The sequence below is a fragment of the Tachypleus tridentatus genome, chromosome 13, assembly GCF_004210375.1.
Source record: "Tachypleus tridentatus isolate NWPU-2018 chromosome 13, ASM421037v1, whole genome shotgun sequence".
NCBI lineage: Eukaryota > Metazoa > Arthropoda > Merostomata > Xiphosura > Limulidae > Tachypleus > Tachypleus tridentatus.
In genome coordinates, this window is record NC_134837.1 from 202,386,539 (window position 1) to 202,405,516 (window position 18,978).

Below are 18,978 nucleotides of genomic sequence, written 5' to 3' on the forward strand. Positions count from 1 at the left end.
ATACATATAAAAATATTTATTTTTCTTATTAATGACCTACCTTTGTGACAACAAATCTTGTATTTAAAGTTTTGAGTACTTTTACTGGATATGGATAAAAGATAAAAAAAATTCAACCAACTCAACAAGCCAGACTTTTCTTTATTGACATGGAATAAAAACCACTTTAACTACACAGTTCCCTTAAAACATAAGTAAAGTACCAGCCTCACTGTTACATCAAAGACAAACCTGTTTCTTATTGGTCATTAACATGGTACATATCCATTTAAAAATGGAAATGCAAAGAAACCTAATGCACAAGCAATTATGAACTGATAATTCCGGTGTCTAAGGTCACTTACAGCTTGTATAAAGTTCTTCATACTGAACTATGAATGTTTGTGAAATACCTAGAGGTTTTTCTTTTATATGGCAGCTGTGCCTATTGATGGACTTAGTAAGACACTAATGGAATTGTAGAGAAAGAAACAGCCCCAAGTGCACTAAGAACAACAAACTAATAAACCACAATAATTTGTTTCACTATCTACAGACGAAAAATGTTCTTATGATCCATGTATACATTTTGTTTAGAATAATTAACATATGCACAGGAAAGTGTTTCAGTTGATCCTCTGTAAATATAAGGATAATTAGGATTATAATTTAAACATTCTAGTGGACATACTTACAATCTTGTACTTAATAGTATTGTTCTGTATCTAAAGATCTAGAAATAACTTCATTAACCACCTGGTTTTTGATATGAAAGACTTAGTGAATGTTTTTATAATATAAACATTTGTAGATTTGAATCCTCATCTGTTTCATAGAAGAAAATCAAAAAATCTACCTTTCCAATATTTCTCATCTGATAATATGAAAACAACCCACAGTTAGGTGTGTGTGACTGTCAACAACTTTTGATGAATACCAACTAAAAAATGTTTCATAATAAATCCAAAGTACCAGTCATGATAAACCATGTGTTGAGTGTAAAGTTTTGCTTAGTGTATTCTACATCAACGAAACATACACATCTGCCCTTTGTAAAAACAGGTGTACATGACCAGTCTTCTTGAAAATGTCCATTGCATATTACTCCAAAAATTTATAAAAAGGAATTGTTAGAATAAATACTTTCAGTCTACATGTATATTCTACTTTGTAATGTACTACATACATTTTAATATTCTGATATAATTACAACTTTCTTTTATATTTCTATCACAGTTTGTCTTGTCTTAAAACTACAGACTAGAAACAATCATCAAGTTGATGTTACAAGAAAACTTAAACCTATTAAGTTAAATAACACTTCATGAATTGTCCACATTTCCCACTAAAGTTCAAATGTCTGCTGTGAACAAAGACAAGGGTCTCTTCTTGCATGAAAGCCAGTTACACATTACCTTGGAGATATTATACAACAAGCAATTTCTACAAAAGACAATTTCTCAGGCAATTGAGCTGTTTTATGATGATATCAAGGTTACAATTTCAGAACTTTTAGTTTTACTGACTCTTTCCTAACAGTTACTGTAATACAGTGTATTCAGTTTTACCAAATGTCTCTTCTTTCAATTTGAAAACCACAGATTAGGCCAATAAGATTTTTACATTTGGATCCTTCACACTCAAAACCCTGTACATTCTAAAGCTGGTACTGCTCAGAAATTTGTTAGCTGGCCAAAGAAAATATTAAGCACACAAGCATAACAGATAATAATGGAGAACAACTTTCCATCTACCATTACTACAATTTCTTGAACAAAAGAATTGGAAGCTAATTGGTTCAGTTTTCCTTCATTAGCAATGGAATGGCTAGGAGAGGGTACATTGCTCAAGTGTATTACATTAATATTAGCCAGTAATAATAAAGTAAGAATAGCTAAAGTAATTACACTGAAAGTATCCCTTATGTGGACTGAAAATATTTATCATATTTTTTATTTTATTATATTTCAGATGTAAGGACAGAAGTCAACAGTTTCAGATAGCAGAATGAAATTTTTTTCCACAACTAGCTGCAGGCAGTTAAAAACACTAGAAGTTTAGATGTTAGGGGTGTAATTATGTAACTCCATACCCTTAGTTGATTTTCTGTGTTTGCTGGAAAGTTTAACATCACCAGTTGGATTTGTCTGGTAGATGGGATATCCACAACAAACTTCAGAGTTATTACAACAGATATTATCTGTTATGACTAAGGCAATGACTGGGATTGAGAATAGAATCTTAACTAAAATCATTTTAATGTTTATTTTACACACACACACATATATGTATATAGACACCTCTTTTTTGCTGTGGTACATGTCTAATAAAGAATAAGGAATAGTTGTCAAGGCAGCCAGTCCTACACCAGAGATTCCGGAACAAATGTTGACCAGGACAATACTCTCCGTGAGAACTGTTACAATCATACTTATTGTGAAACACATCATTCCAAGTATAAACACTGTTCTTGGTCCAAATCGGCCAATCAATTTGTCCTGTAGTAATGCAGCATACAAAACAGCTGAAAAACAAAATGCATAAATGGTCTGTTTAATGTTGTTAAATATAAATACATATTTATCTGATGTAAAATAATAAAAACAAACAAAGCTCATTCCATATTTAAATGTAGTATTAATAACTAAAGCTTACAATTTGGGGGGGGAAATATGATAAAGTTAGTGAAATTATCTCCATGAACAAGATAGTGAAAAACCTTAAGGATGTATAATATTAGCTGAATGTAAAGGGCAGGGTAAAAACAACTACATTATTGTGTCACTTCAAATGTAGTTCCTTATCAGTTTCCTAAACACAACATGGTTGGTTATGGGTTCCCAATTAATGTATTACAACCAAAAAATTACAAACACTAAAAACATTTGGAGCATCCTATGTATTTTACAATGAAAAGCCCAGGAAGATTCACTAATTCTATTTTAGTTTTGTTTAAGCCCCAGGTACATCCACTGATACCATTTTAGTTTTGTCTAAGCCCCAGGTACATCCACTGATGCCATTTTAGTTTTGTTTAAGCCCCAGGTACATCCACTGATGCCATTTTAGTTTTGTTTAAGCCCCAGGTACATCCACTGATGCCATTTTAGTTTTGTTTAAGCCCCAGGTACATCCACTGATGCCATTTTAGTTTTGTTTAAGCCCCAGGTACATCCACTGATACCATTTTAGTTTTGTTTAAGCCCCAGGTACATCCACTGATACCATTTTAGTTTTGTTTAAGCCCCAGGTACATCCACTGATACCATTTTAGTTTTGTTTAAGCCCCAGGTACATTCAGTGATTCTAATTGCTTTGTGCCATAAAACATCAGGTAAAAAGTTAAAATTAAAGTAAAATTCATAAAAGAAAGTTAAGGTAAAACAAAACAAAATTTGTAAAAAAAAAACAACATAAATGGCATTAAAACCAATTTTTACATCTAATCTACAGTGATAAGAGAAAAACTACAGTAATACAAGTTGTAAAGGACTTTCTTTAGCATAATTGTAATTATCATAACTCCCAAGGAAGATTAACAGGTAAGTTTAACAAACACCATTAGTCACCTAAAGTTGACCATTCCAGTCCTGGTTCCAAGTTATTTGTTGTTATGGACATTTTCACAAAGTAAAGTAACACAAGTTTTAAAAGACTTGTTGCAAAATTTTAATTATAACTTGCCAGGATGACTTATGGATAGTTCAAATGGCAGCATTAGTCACCTGAAGTTAGCTTGTCCAGTCCTGGTTTTGAGTTATTTGATGTTATGGACATTTTCTAATTTCAAATCAAACTAGATGTACTTTGATTCTTAAAAGGGAATCACATTAAAAAGGTCTAATGCATAAATGTAAAAAAACTTAAACAGCATTGAAAAGATTAATGGCCTTTAATAAACTAATAACATTTTCAAGGTGGACAAGTGTCACCATCACCAATAACACTGTCTAACGTTATGGATAAACTTGGGATAGAACGTGTTTAAAATGGTGCTGTCACTGAGAGTCATAATGACGGCAAGACAGTAAAATGTGGCTTATGGTAACCTGAGTGTTACACAGACAACACATTGGTGCATCAGTCCCAGATGAAAGAAAATGATGAGTTAAAAAACTGACCAATGAGTAGTCTAGTTAGAACAACTTCCTCTTTCTGATGCTTATGGAAGAAAGCCAAAGTCCAATATAGGGTTTTATTTGGAAAAGCTTGTTTTCACGTTCTTCACTCCAAGTCTACTGCCAACTGGCATGGAGCTGAGCCTTGAATACAAGACTGTCCATGTACGGTACAGGCACAACAGTGATAGTACCAGAGCAGATAGATTTAGCTGCTGTGTCAGCAAGCTTCCTCCTTCAAATGCCAACATAGCCTGGAAAACAGAAAAACTGGATAGAAGTAAATGTTAAAGAGAAATGGGCCAGTCGGTTTTGAATATCAGCAAGAAACAGGGTGTGAAATAACGTGAAGAGATTCCAGGGCCAGTAGAGAACTAAGCAAGCCAGTATAAACAGTGTAATTTGTATACTGCCTAGCTTCTATGTGATTCAGGGGCAAGAGAAATTGCATACAGTTCAGCAGTGAACACAGAAGCTGTAGAGGGGATTCCGCATACAACCACCAAACCACAACAAACCACGGCAGAGCCCACACAGTCACCTGATTTTAAACCATCTGTATAAATACGAATTAAAGAATGGTTCAAAAGACGTTCAGTAAATAACAGTAAATAATATTTCCAATCAGGAGTGACTGCTTTTCTCAGATGACTTATTGATAGGTCACATTTGGGGAACTGAAAGAAGCCATGGTGGGATGGGCTGGCCAGTGGATACAGCAATGTTATCCAAGGACAGACCAAATTTATCCAACTGCACCTGGATGCAAAGGCCAAAAGGAGCAATGGCAGAGCATCTGTTCTGAAAAAGTATGGTCCACCAAGGAAGGAAAATACAACCCCAGGTGGGATGCTTTGGCAAGGAACGAAGTTTTGAAGCATATAGTAAAGACAGTTGCAAATGGCAGAGGTGTAAAGAAGGTTCATGAGACTCAAAATATGAGTTCTGAACTGAGGAAGTGTAGAAAGCCCAACTTCAGCACTGAAGACATTGATGATGAATGGGGTCCAGCATCTTTGAGGCTGAGGTCCTTGCAGAGCCATAGACCAGTGATTCATAGTTGAGTTTTGATTGAATAAGAGCTTGAATTAATGGTTTAGAGAAAAGTAGGACAACAGCCTGGTGCCAGGCATCAAGGAAAATATTCTCCAGCCAGATCCTGTTAAAACAATCTGAAGAACAGCAAGAGAAGCATGAGATAGATGGCACAGCATTTCATAGTACACATCATCAGGTCTGACTGGTGAAGGCCCAGCTTGTGTTCCATTAGTGTAAAGGGACAATTATAATCATCAAGATGATCAGCTCGAAAGGAAAGATGTGATCGCTCTGCCCAAGTCTTGAGAGCTAAGAAGGTGGAGGAAGAAGCAGAAGTGCTAGATACCTGGCAAAAGCTTTTGCCTAGAGTATCAGTGATACTCCAGGTATAAGCTACTTCCTTGCCATCAGAGAGCAGGATCAAGAGAGGGACAGAATTATAGTGCCCAATGACCTTTTGAATCTTGTCCCATATAACTTTGGAACTGGTAGTAGAAGATATACTGGTTGTGAACTTTATCCAAGATTTCTTCTGGCTTTGTCACCTTACCCACCAAGCACGTGCACAGGCCTGCTGGAAAGAGATGCAGTGCAAGTGTGTGGGATACCTACGAAACGTATCCCAAGCCCATTTTTGAGCCTTCCATGCCATGTGGCAGGCAGGATTCCACCACGGACGAGGATATCATAGAAAACATGTCAAGGTTTTAGGAATACATTGACTGAGTGCCTGTATAATACAGTCAGTTACTGCTGCCACAGTCTATTGATGGCTTACAGATAATGGCAGGATCAAGTTCTGCAAGAGCAGTGAAAAAGAGCCAGCTTGCATGATCCAGCTTCCACCAGGGCACGTGGATTAGGTGGCATCGACCACGGCCAGTCTCTCTCAAAAGTACAGGAAAATGATGACTGCCTCATGGATTATTGTTATCCCTTCATGAAAAGTGAGAGAATAGTGAAGGAGAGCAAATTAAGAAATCAATAGCAGTAAAGGACTGACCAGATGCATGAAAATAAGTATAAGAACTGCTAATGAAAAGCAAAAGATTGCAATCAGAGAGCATACACTCTACAGGGAAACCCCTCCCATCAATATCAGCACTTCCCCAGAGGGGATGATGTCCATTAAAGTCCCCCAGGATTAAAAAGGGAGACAACAACTGTTCAATGAGAGCATCAAGGTCTGATTGATCATATGTCTCTCCAGGGGACAGGTAGAGAGAACAAACAGTGATGGTATGACCCAAGGAAACACGGATGGCTATGGCCTCCAAGGGTGTGTTGAGTGAGACAGGGTGGGCACATGCTGATCAACCAACAGTGTCACCCCTCCATGCACTTGTACATTACACAGCCTGTCATTTCTGTACAAAGAAAACTGCCGAAAGGTGGTTGTATCGGCAGGTTTCAACAAGGTTTCCTGTAAGGAAAAACACACAGGATGGAAGGAAGCAATCAGTGTTTTGATGTCATCCAAATTAGAACGTAAACCTTGACAGTTCCATTGTATCAAGGTGGCCATTTTTATTTATGTGTAAACAAATTGGCTGGAGAACCCTTCTGTTTATGACCATGTCTTTTTTCTTTACTGTCTTTATTTGAGGGAGGTCTACTGACCTCATGGATCCTGCCCTGAGTTGATTGGTCAGGTCTTTGCTGTTGGAAGAGGATTTCAGTGAATAAGGATGTGAACAAATGATCATTTTGCATCTTGGGGTGGGAGAAGAAGATGTATCTGAGGAAATGCTCTTAACTGGAACCAAAGGAAGTGGATCTTGAGATTTGCTGGAATGTATGTTAGGGACAGAGATGGATGTTAAAGTTGATTCATCAACTTTTTAACCATGGAGGTCAAAAGACTTTTCATTTGGTTTGAGAATGATTCTTTTGGAAGCACAGAGAGATACATATGCATTTAGGGCAAGAATGAAAGTAGGATGGGTGAGAGCCATTGCAATTCATGCAATGATGGTCCATTTCACACTCATAGGCATTGTGGTCCTTGCCACTGCAACGAGCACACATCAAGGAACCACAATAGACGTTTTCGAGTGACAGAACCGCTGACACTGAAAACATTTGAGAGGGTTGAAATGTATGGTCGTACCCTGCAATTAAGATAGCCTGCTTCGATGGTGGCAAATGAACATGGTGATGTAAATGTCAAAATGGGGACATTGATTGGCATCATAATTCCATCTTTGCGAGTGGAGATACGCCTCACTGCAGAAACTCCTTGGGTGAAGAAACCAGTGAGAATCTTCAACTTGGGTATATTCTTCAAATCCTTCTCAACAATAATGCCTCATGACAAATTTAAAGTAGCATGAGGTGTAACCTCAATAGGTTTATCCCCAATCACCTTTGAATGCAAGAGGATGTTCACTGTGTTGAGATGTGGATGTTTCCACCAATATGTCACCAGATTGAAGCTTTTTTTACTGACTCTGGAGAGGCAGCAAGTCCCTCTTGTCCTTTCTGAAAGAAAAAGGGAGACATCTGCCATATAGGTTTGTCTGAAAGAGAATGTAATATAAGAAAATGAGGTACCACAGGTGTTGCAGATGTTGAAGATTGCTGCTTAGAATCTTCAAGACATGATCATTTACCTAGGGACTGTTTTTTTCACTATTTTATTTAAGTTTTTATTCAGAGGATCCATAATAAAAAAAGGAATATTTCAGTGCCCACTGACCCCATCCCACCATGGTGCCCTACGAGGGGACACACTACAATGCCAAACAAGAACATTGCAGCAACGCCAGGGTTTCATGAGCACTATACTCAAACACTAGCATAAAATAGAGTCCACAACACCTGTTAAGAATATCCAACACTGGTACCTGGTTGACCCTAGCTCAAGTGGATCAGCCAATTGACCCAAGGGGGGGGCCACCACCTCAAGGCTGCCCATCTACAGGAATTCAAGGCCAAAATGGGGTGTTAGGGTTGGACCTCTCTATCATCAAGATCCTCTCCTCCCCTTCATGAGTCACAACACATAGCAAACACATAGGTGGATGTTTAGATCCCAGAGGAGGTAAACTGAAAGAACAGAACCTTCCTTGGGAGGTCTCGTCACCATGTACAGGGGAGCCCCAGGTACATTCAATGATTTTTTTTAAGCCCCAGGTACATTCACTGATCCTGTCTTTTTTTTTTAAGCCCAAAGTACATTTACTGATGCTCATAGCATAAATAGCATTTTCACTGAATCTATTGAGCCGACAGCTAAACTTGTACATAAATGTTAAATGTCAGCTGTGGAATTGCTTCACTGTTATTATCAAATAGGCAGAGTTCAAACTGTATTATACAACAAAAGAAGTAATTAATAATAAGAAATCCAGTGACAAAATATGACAGAATCTGATGGGCTGAAACTATGTAGGATAAGTTGACATAATAGATCTTAACAACAAGAGATAATAGCAACTAAAAATTCAACTGTTTTTAGTTATTTCATTATGCTAATTTTAAAATTTACTGATCCCTTCTATTCAGTTATGAAAGATGTTTATTTTTGTTGCAAAATTCTGCTCGACTTGCTATGTCTTCTAGGTACATTTCACGCTATAAGAACCAACATTAATCTCCCATTGTCCATGGTATCACTATTCTATAGTAGAAATATCTGGGTGGAGATACCATGGCCATCACTCACTGCACCTAGCTCATTTGGAAAGAAGGGAATATAACTAGTGTATCTTTAGTAATATCCTAAACACCACTTTCATGCAGTTTTTGATTCTATCATTAATTATCACAGTATAGTTTTCATCATTGTCATTTCCTAAAATATTTTTCACAATTTTCTGAATGATTTCCAGGCACCAAGGTCTTTCTAACTGTTTCAAAATCATCCATTGGTACTTCCTAAAACTGTGGTCCAACAAAGATACCACTTCACATTTCTATTTCACTAATTTGTTGGATAGTTATGAGACAGTTATCTTTGTTTATTCCTCTTATAAAAGTCTTCACAAGTCCCAGTTTAGTGCTATGTGAGGCAGAAACACATTTTGAGGATTTGCTAATGGTTGATGTTCTGTTTCCCTGGTATGTAATTCTATCTCACTGGCCATTCATTCTTTTTGAAATAATTTTGATCATCTCATCTGTCCAAGAGACATAAAAAGCAACAAGTTTAATACATCCATTCTGCAGGTCTAGCAGGAATGGAATAACCTTTAGATTGCCACACATGTTCCATCTATGGTGATCACATCTGATGACATCCAACATCATCTGCATGCTCTGATCATTTTATTTCACCTTCACAACATTAGAAACAGTAATCAATGGCTCGGTGTTCCCATGGTGTAAAAGTACAACCTTCACACTAACGTGAGGGAAATAATAAAAGTTCTCCAATGTTGACATGATGTTTATAACCTAATTATTCCATTAGTGCATCAAGAGTTGTCCAGAAACACAAAGTACTTTGGAATGCTGTAGTGAGTAGCATTACTTTGATGACGTTGATTGATTGATTTAGTGTTTTATGGCACAAAGCAGATAGGCTATCTGCGCCAAACGTCCAGTAAAAAGGTAAAAATAAATTAAATGTAGTAAAATACATAAAAGGAAATGAAGGTAAAACAAAACATCATTGAAAAACAGAAAAAGCATAAAACCAATGTTGACACCTAGTCTACAATGTTAAGAGAGAAAGCAGAGTAAGAGAAGTTGTAAAGGACTTTCTCAAACAAAATGGTAATGATCATAACTCACCAGGAAGACTAACAGGTAAGTACAAGAACCACCATCAGTCACCTGAAGTTGATCTTTCCAGTTCTGGTTCCGAGTTATGTGTCATTATGACCAGTACCAAAAGGTAAAGTAATAAAAGTGTTAAAAGACATGCAGCAAAACTGTAATAACAACTCGCCAGGACAACTAACGGGTAGTTCAAACAGCAGCATTAGTCACCTGAAGTTGGCCTTTCCAGTCCTGGTGTCAAGTTATTTAATGTCATGGTCATTTTCCAATTTCAAATTGAACTAGAGAGATTGAGACTCTTAAAAGGAACCACAATTAAAAAGGTGTAATGAATAAATATCAAATACTTAAATGAGGTTAAAAAGATTAATGGCCATTAAAAAACTGTAAACTTTATCAAGGTGGACAGTGTCACTATCACCAATAACACTGTCCAATGTTACAGACAAGCCCTGGGACAGAACATGTTTAAAATAGTGTCGTCGTTGAGAGTCATAACGATGGCAAGAAAGTAAAATGTGGCTTACAGTGATTTGAGTGTTACACAAACTACACACTGGTGCAAATGTTACAGATAAAAGAAAACGATGAGTTAAAAAACTGTGACCAGTGCGTAGTTTAGTTAGAACAACTTCCTCCTTCTGAACCTTTAGGAAACTAGACAGCCAAAGCCCACTATAGGGTTTTATTTGAAAAAGCTTGTTGTCACTTTGTTCACTCCAAGTGGACTGCCAGCTGGCATGGAGCCAAGCCTTGAATACAGGACCATAGTCCATGTACGGAATAGGCACAGTGGTAATAGTGCCAGAGCAGATAGATTTAACTGCCATGTCTGCAAGCGCATTCCCGCGAATACCAACGTGGCCTGGTATCCAGAAAAAACTGCATAGAAGTAGATGTTAATGAGAAATGGGCCAGTCAGTTTTGAATATCAGTGAGAACAGGGTGTGAGCCAATGTGAAGTGATTCCAAGGCCAGCAGAGAACTAAGGGAGTCAGTATAAATAGTGCAGTTGAAGTACTGCTCAGCTTCAATATGATCCAGGGCAAGAGATATGGTGTACAGTTCAGCAGTGAACACAGAAGCTGTAGAGGAGATTCTACGAGCAACCACCGAACCGCAACAAACCATGGCAGAGCCCACAGAATTACCTGATTTGGAACCATCGGTATAAATTGGAATGGAATGATTGTTCGAAAGATGTTCAGTAAATAAAAGACGGTACTTCCAATCAGGATTATCTGCCTTTTTCAGATGACTTAAAGAAAGGTCACATTTGGGGGCTGTAATAAGCCATGGGGGAATGGGCTGACCAGTGGATTCTGCAATGTCATCCAAAGACAGACCCAATTCATCCAATTGCGCCTGGATGCAAAGGCCAAAAGGAGCAATGACAGATTGTCTGTTTTGAAAAAGTAAAGCCCACTGAGGAAGGAAAACACATCCCGAAGTGAGATGCTTTGATAAGGAGCGAAGTTTCGAAGAATACAGTAAAGACAGTTGCAAACGGCGAAGATGCAGAGAAGGTTCGTGAGATTCCACGTATAAGCTCTGAACTGGGGAGGTGTGGAAAGCCCCAGTGCAGAGTCGAAGTCCTTGATGATGAATGGGGTCCAGAATCTTTAAGGCCGAGGGTCTGGCAGAGCCATAGACCATTGATCCATAGTCGAGTTTTGAATGAATAAGAGCACGATATATCTATAACATAGAACATCAATCCGCTTCCCAACTGGCAGTAGAGAGGACACGGAGGATGTTCAGTGCTCTTGTGCATTTGACCCGTAGCTGCTTTAAGTGTGGTATAAAGGTCAGCTTACGGTCAAAGACCCAAGAACTTGGTCTCAGGGACCACTGGCAGTAAAACTTCACCGTTACGGAGTTCAGGATCAGGGTGGATACCCCGTTGGCAGCAAAAGTGCATGCAAATGGTTTTAGAGAGAGAAAAATTAAAGCCGTTCGCCGTAGTCCACTTCAGTACACGATTGAGAGCAGTTTGTAGTTGCCTCTCAATATATCTCATGTTCGACGACTGACACGAGATGTGAAAGTTGTTGATATAGAGACCGTTTGCAACAGTGAGAGGGAGTTGTTCAGCGATGGCATTTATCTTTATACTGGAAAGTGTGACACTCAAAACACAGCCCTGAGGGACCCCAAGTTCCTGTACAAAAGAACGGGAAAGTGTTGAACCCACACGAACTTGGAATCTCCTGTCCATTAAAAATTTTTTTAATAAACATGGGTAAATGGCCACATAAACCACATATATGGAGGTCTCGCAAAATGCCATACCTCCATGTTGTGTCATAATCCTGCTCAATGTCAAAGAATATTGAAACAAGATGTTGGTATTTGAAAAAGGCTTCTCTGATTGATGTTTCAAGTCGACTTAGGTGGTCCGTGGTAGAATGCTGTCGTCGGAACCCACACTGGGTGAACGAGAGGAGGTTGTTTGATTCAAGGAACCAAACAAGATGAGCATTAACCATCCTCTCTAAGGTCTTACAGAGACAGCTTGTCAAAGCAATTGGACAGTAGTTTAAAGGAATCTTGGGATCTTTCCCACGTTTAGAGAAAGGTAAGATAATAGCCTGGTGCCAGGCATCAGGAAAAACATTCTTCTGCCAGATGCGGTTAAAAACAATTAGAAAAATATCAAGAGAAACAGGAGAGAGATAGTGCAGCATGTCATACTGTACATCATCAGGTCCAACAGATGTACTGCCAGACCAATGATGGGCCATTTTCAGTTCCACCAGTGTAAAGGAACAATTATAGTCAAAGAGACAGTCAGTTCGAAAGGAAAGAGGTGAACGTTCTGCCCGAGTCTTGATGGCCAAGAAGGTGGAGGAACAAATAGAAGTGCTAGATACCCGGCAAAAGCTTTCACCCAGAGTTCAGTGATGCTCCAGACATCAGCTACCTCTTGGCCATCAGAGAGTAAGATGGAGAGGAGGACAGAATTGTAGTGCCCACTGACCTTTTGAATCCTGTCCTATATGACCTTGGAACTGGTGGTAGAAGATATGCCAGTTGTGAACTTAATCCAAGATTTCTTCTGGCTTTGACGTCTTACCCACCTAGCATGCTCACTGGCCCGTTGAAAAGTGATACGGTTCGAAAGTGTGGGATATCTATGGAAAGTATCCCAGGCCCGTTTTTGAGCCTTCCGCACCAAGTGGCAAGCAGGATTCCACCACAGACAAGGATATCGTGGAAAACGTGTTGAGGTTTTAGGAATACACTGAGCAGCTGCTTGTATAATACAGTCAGTTACCGCTGCCACATAGTCATCTATTAATGGCTGATTCACGATGGCAGGATCAAGTTATGTGAGAGCAATGAAAGTGGACCAGTCTGCCTGATCCAGCTTCCACCGGGGCACACAGGTAGGGTGGCATTAACTACGGCCAGTCTCTCTCAAAAGTATAGGAAAATGATCACTACCTAGTGGATTAGTGTCAACCCTCCATGAAAAATGGGAAAATAATGAAGGGGAGCAAACCAAGAGATCAATAGCAGTAAAGGACTGACTAGGTGCATGAAAACAAATGGAAGAACCAGTATTGAAAAGAGAAAGATTGTGATCAGAGAGCATACGCTCTACAGAGCGACACCTCCTATCAATAACAGCACTTCCCCAGAGGGGATGATGTCCATTAAAGTCCCCCAGGATTAGAAATGAAGATGGCAACTGTTCAATGAGAGCATCAAGGTCTAATTGATCATATGTCTCTCCAGGGGACAGGTAGAGAGAACAAACAGTTATGGTATGACCCAAGGAAACACGGATGGCTACGGCCTCCAAGGGTGTGTTGAGTGAGACAGGGTGGGCACATGCTGATTAACCAATAGTGCCACCCCTCCATGTACTCATCCATCACACAGCCTGTCATTTCTGTACAGATAAAACTGTATCAGCAGGTTTTAGAAATGTTTCTTGTAAGGAAAGACACACAGGATGGTAGGAAGCAATCAGTGTTTTGATATCATCCAGATTAGAACGTAAACCTCGACAGTTCCATTGTATCAAGGTGGCCATTTTTAATAACAAGTAGCCAGTGGCTGGAGAACCCTTCTTTTTATGACCACGTCTTTTTTCCTTACTGTCCTTATTTGGAGGAAGTCTATCGACATCCATGGATCCTGCCCTGGGTCAATTGGGCAGGTCTTTGTTGTTGGAAGGGGATTCCAGTGACTGAGGACGCGAACGAATGATTGTTTCGCATCGTGGGGTGGGAGAAAAAGACGTATCAGAAGAAATGCCTGTATCTGAAACTGAAGAATGTGGATCTTGAGATTTGTTGGAATATATTGGAGGAACAGAGATGGATGTAGAAATCGATTCATCAACCTTTTTAACCATGGAGGTCAAAAGGCTTTTCATTTGTTTTGAAAACAATTCTCTTGGAGGCACAGACAGATCTGTCTACACTCCCACTGTAGTTGTGGAATGAAGTTCAGCAGCATATGTTTGAGATGGAGTGGCAGACAGCAATTTCTGAGCCTCAGGATAACTAATGTTATGAGTCATTTTCAAATGCTGCACCTCTTTTTCCTCCAACCATTTTGGGCAATAACGAAAGTAGGAAGGGTGGGAACAATTACAGTTGACACAATGTGGATCCGTGTGACACTCATAGGCATCGTGATCATTGCCACCACAATGAGCACATGTCAGGAAACCACGACAGGACGTCTTTGAGTGGCTGAACCTCTGACACTGGAAACATCGAAGAGATTTGGAATATACGGCCGTACCCTGCAAATCAGGTGGCAGGTGCACGTGGTGATGTAAATGTCAAAACGAGGATATTTGTCGGCAGTGTAACTCCATCTTTGCGAGTGGAGATGTGCCTCACTGCAGAAACTACTTGAGTGGAGAGACCAGCGAGAATCTCTGACTCAGGGACGTTCTTTAAATCCCTCTCAACAATAACTCCTCATGATGAATTCAAGGTAGCATAAGGGGTAACCTCAATAGGCACATCCCCAATTGCTTTTGAATTCAAGAGGAGTTCACTGTGTTGGGATGTGGATGTTTCAACCAATATGTCTCCAGATCAAAGCTTCTTTACTGACTTTGGAGAGCCAGCAAGTCCCTCTAGTCCCTTCTGAATAAAAAAGGGGAACATTTGCCCTAAAGGTTTTTCTAAAAGAGAATGTAATATAAGAAAATGGGTTACAGGTGTTACAGATGTTGAAGATTGCTGCTTAGAGTCTTTAAGACGTGGTTGTTTACCTATTGACTGTTTTTTCACTATTTTATTTAAATTTTTTGTTGGAGGATCCATAGGAAAAAAGGAAAATTTTGGTACAATGTCATGCAAGGACACTGCAGCAATGCCAGGGTTTCGTGAGCACTGTACCCAAACACCAGCATCAGACACAATGTCCACAACACCCATTGAGAACTTCCAACACTAGTACTTTGTTGACTCTAGCCCAAGTGGACCAGCCGATTGACCCAAGGAAGGCCACCCAAAGGCTGCCTGTCTAGAGGAATTCAAGGCCAAAGTGGTGTGTTAAAGTTGGACCCCTCAACCACCAGGATCCTCTCCTCCCCTTCAGGGGTCGCCACGCACAGCAAACACGTGGGTGGATGTTTACATCCCAGAGGAGGTAAACTGAAAGAACAGAACCTTCCCTGGGAGGTCCCCTCACCACGTACAGGAATCCATACCGAGGGGTCTTTGATGACAACACTGGTGCATTTCTTCATTACCTAATTCTTCCATTATGGCATCAAGAGTTGTCCAGAAACACAAAGTACTTTGGATGCTGTTGTGAGTAGCATTACATGACAACACTGGTACATTGAAACTCTTGTCCCTGAGGTTAATAAACTGCTGCAAATAAAAGCCAAGAGGTTCCTCATGCTGCTTCAATAAGTCATGAATCAGATCTCTTAGTTGTTCTTGAATGATCAGGGGTGGCAGCTTATGTTGAGGTGCCACAAGAAGAGATGAAGATGATTCCTTTTCTTCTTCTTCTGTTTCCCAAACTGCTGGTGGATGAGTCACTTAAGACCAACCCAGGAAGTACTGGTATCATTGCAGATGCAATATCTTAATATTTAATGTCTTGTTGAGTTTGCATGATATCCCGAAACATTAGTCATGCAAAAATAACAGTCAGTTAAATTATCCTCGGGTTCACATTGCATCATTGGAATTAGTTAGATTATCTTTGGATTTACACTGCATCATTTGAACTAGTTAGATTATCTTTGAGTTCACATGTTATCATTGGAACTGCAAATTACATACTTGCTCTCTTTTTATTCATTTATCAGATCAAACATGTGCACAAATTGTACAAAACACATGTGGAGCCTAATATGTTCCTCCCAAAATAGTGGTAATAAGGTACCTTTATCTTGTGTGTCATGTTGGATGTAAGCTGTGTGTGATGTTTGCAGTACCTTATGTGTGATGTTGGTAATAAGTTACCTTTATTTTGTGCGTGATGTTGTGGTAAGTTACCTTCATTTTGTGCGTGATGTTGTGGTAAGTTACCTTCATTTTGTGCGTGATGTTGTGGTAAGTTACCTTCATTTTGTGCGTGATGTTGTGGTAAGTTACCTTCATTTTGTGCGTGATGTTGTGGTAAGTTACCTTCATTTTGTGCGTGATGTTGTGGTAAGTTACCTTCATTTTGTGCGTGATGTTGTGGTAAGTTACCTTCATTTTGTGCGTGATGTTGTGGTAAGTTACCTTCATTTTGTCGCTGATGTTGTGGTAAGTTACCTTCATTTTGTGCGTGATGTTGTGGTAAGTTACCTTCATTTTGTGCGTGAGGTTGTGGTAAGTTACCTTCATTTTGTGCGTGAGGTTGTGGTAAGTTACCTTCATTTTGTGCGTGAGGTTGTGGTAAGTTACCTTCATTTTGTGCGTGAGGTTGTGGTAAGTTACCTTCATTTTGTGCGTGAGGTTGTGGTAAGTTACCTTCATTTTGTGCGTGAGGTTGTGGTAAGTTACCTTCATTTTGTGCGTGAGGTTGTGGTAAGTTACCTTCATTTTGTGCGTGAGGTTGTGGTAAGTTACCTTCATTTTGTGCATGATGTTGTGGTAAGTTACCTTCATTTTGTGCATGATGTTGTGGTAAGTTACCTTTATTTAGTGCGTGATGTTGATGGTATGTTGTGTGTGATGTTTTCCTTTGTGAAAGCATATTTCCCATGAATTTAGGATAAACTGAGTAATTCTTGCAATTTTGTATTTTAATTGAAATGGAGACAGCCAGTGTTTCAAATGAGTTTATAAAAAAATATAAAAGAATTTATGTTTACGAAATAAACTTTTACAGAATTTAACTGTATTTAGGTATTCTGTGAAGAAGAAAATTAGACTTTGGTTTGATTGTGTGCAGAGTGAGGCACAGCGACCAACTGAGAGAGGCATTTGATTCTAACCCTTTAATGACCAGTGGAAGAACTTCTTGAATTGGGCACACAAGGTCCTGAGCAAGTGAGTATACGAATGAATTAAAAGAGGTGAAATTCTCTACAATTATATTAAAAACAAATAAGAGTGTATGAACAATATATTTGAAACTTCACATTAACAGAATACAGTGAATGTTTGAAGTTTTGAAAAATGTATGCCTTTTACCCATAAAATTGTACACATAAATTTAATTTTAAAATATAAACTTTTTATACTGAGATGATTGCATGGTGTTGGCAAAATATTGAGATACTGTGATAACTCAAAATCTGGAGACAATGGACAAATTCTCACAACATTTTTAAATCTGTAACATTAAGTTTTTCTATATCACTTGAGTTTTCTCCATTAGCAAGTGTTTTGTTTTGTATTCTGTCATGCTACAGATATTACACAATACACTTGTTTTATTGAGAATCTTATCAGCAATAAAAAGATTTCAAAGAGATGTAAGACTAAGGAAACATATCTGTGCAGAATTAGATTTCTTGAATGTTTTAAAACAACTATTTAATTTGTTCTTTTCATTTGCCTAATCTGTTAAATCATTTTTGGTTGATATTTGTCAATTTTAGATACAAGTTTTGCTTTCAAATAATGTCAATTTCCAAATTCAAGTATTTTCTGACCCAAAACAATGGCAAATTGATATGGTTAATTCACTTTGAGCAACAAATCATGATACCTTGTATGTCTACCAATAAAACACTGTACTCTTCAAAATGCTTGCTGAATAAGGGATTAATGCAGTGACGTATTCAGAGTGCTTAAATGTAATTGAAATATCCATAAACATTTCCTGACATTATAATTTAAGAAATGCTAGTTCTTTAACATGAAAATATATTCAAATAAATAGGATCAAAATCAATCATTTTTATAACTTACTGGCAAAGAAATAAATAAAGTCATGTATAAAAATATTGTTAAAATAAATACAAGTTTCTTTAAGTACACCTGCTCCATTTAAGTTGTAATTATGATAGTAAAAGGGTAAAGTGTGCATGAGGAAGAACAACCTTAATGTTTTCAGTGGTGTTATAATGATCTAGTCAAATACACCCTAGGTGTGAAAAAGGGTGAGGCCAAAGGAAAAGAAAACAGAGTGGCTTTAAGAAATAAAATAAACAATGACAGCCAAATTGACAATTACACTTATAACATTGATAAGAATTCTCCAGCAAACATTCATTCACTAGTTAACTAGGCAAAGTATCTTGTTTTAACCACCAAAGTTTAACAATAAATGATACTTGCTGTAAAATTATTATCAATGTTATAAGTGTAGCTATTAATATGATTGCCAGTTTTGGTTTCATTCCTATAAGTTGTAAGCAAAATCTTTGTTTTTTTTAACACATCAATTATTCACACCTGGGGTGTTTTTGATTAGATAAAGATTTTTTGTCAATACACACCAGTAAACCAAAGCAAGTTAAAAAGTGACACTTGACAGTAACCAACATTAGCTTAAAGACAGCAACATTATTATTCAGAACAGACATACACTTTACAAATCTAACCAGATTCTTTAAATTATATGGTGGTAGTTTTCCTCTCTAAGACAGTGTTAATAACTTCTTTTATGATAACACTACAGAATCCAGATTAACAGTTTCTTGTCATCACCCATATTAACTCAACACAGCTTCATTATTTATGCTAATTAT

At 38.3% G+C, this 18,978-nt stretch overlaps 1 protein-coding gene across 4 annotated transcripts in view; it reads right to left on the bottom strand.

Moving 5' to 3' along the window:
- The window catches only part of LOC143240542 (solute carrier family 45 member 3-like), a 34,591-nt gene that overhangs the window by 833 nt on the left and 14,780 nt on the right, over positions 1–18,978 (bottom strand). For all 4 annotated transcript variants that reach the window (XM_076483144.1, XM_076483145.1, XM_076483143.1 and 1 more), the window contains one exon: positions 2,280–2,503. In XM_076483144.1, coding sequence (XP_076339259.1) covers positions 2,280–2,503 — 224 coding nt within the window. The remainder of the gene's footprint in view (positions 1–2,279; positions 2,504–18,978) is intronic.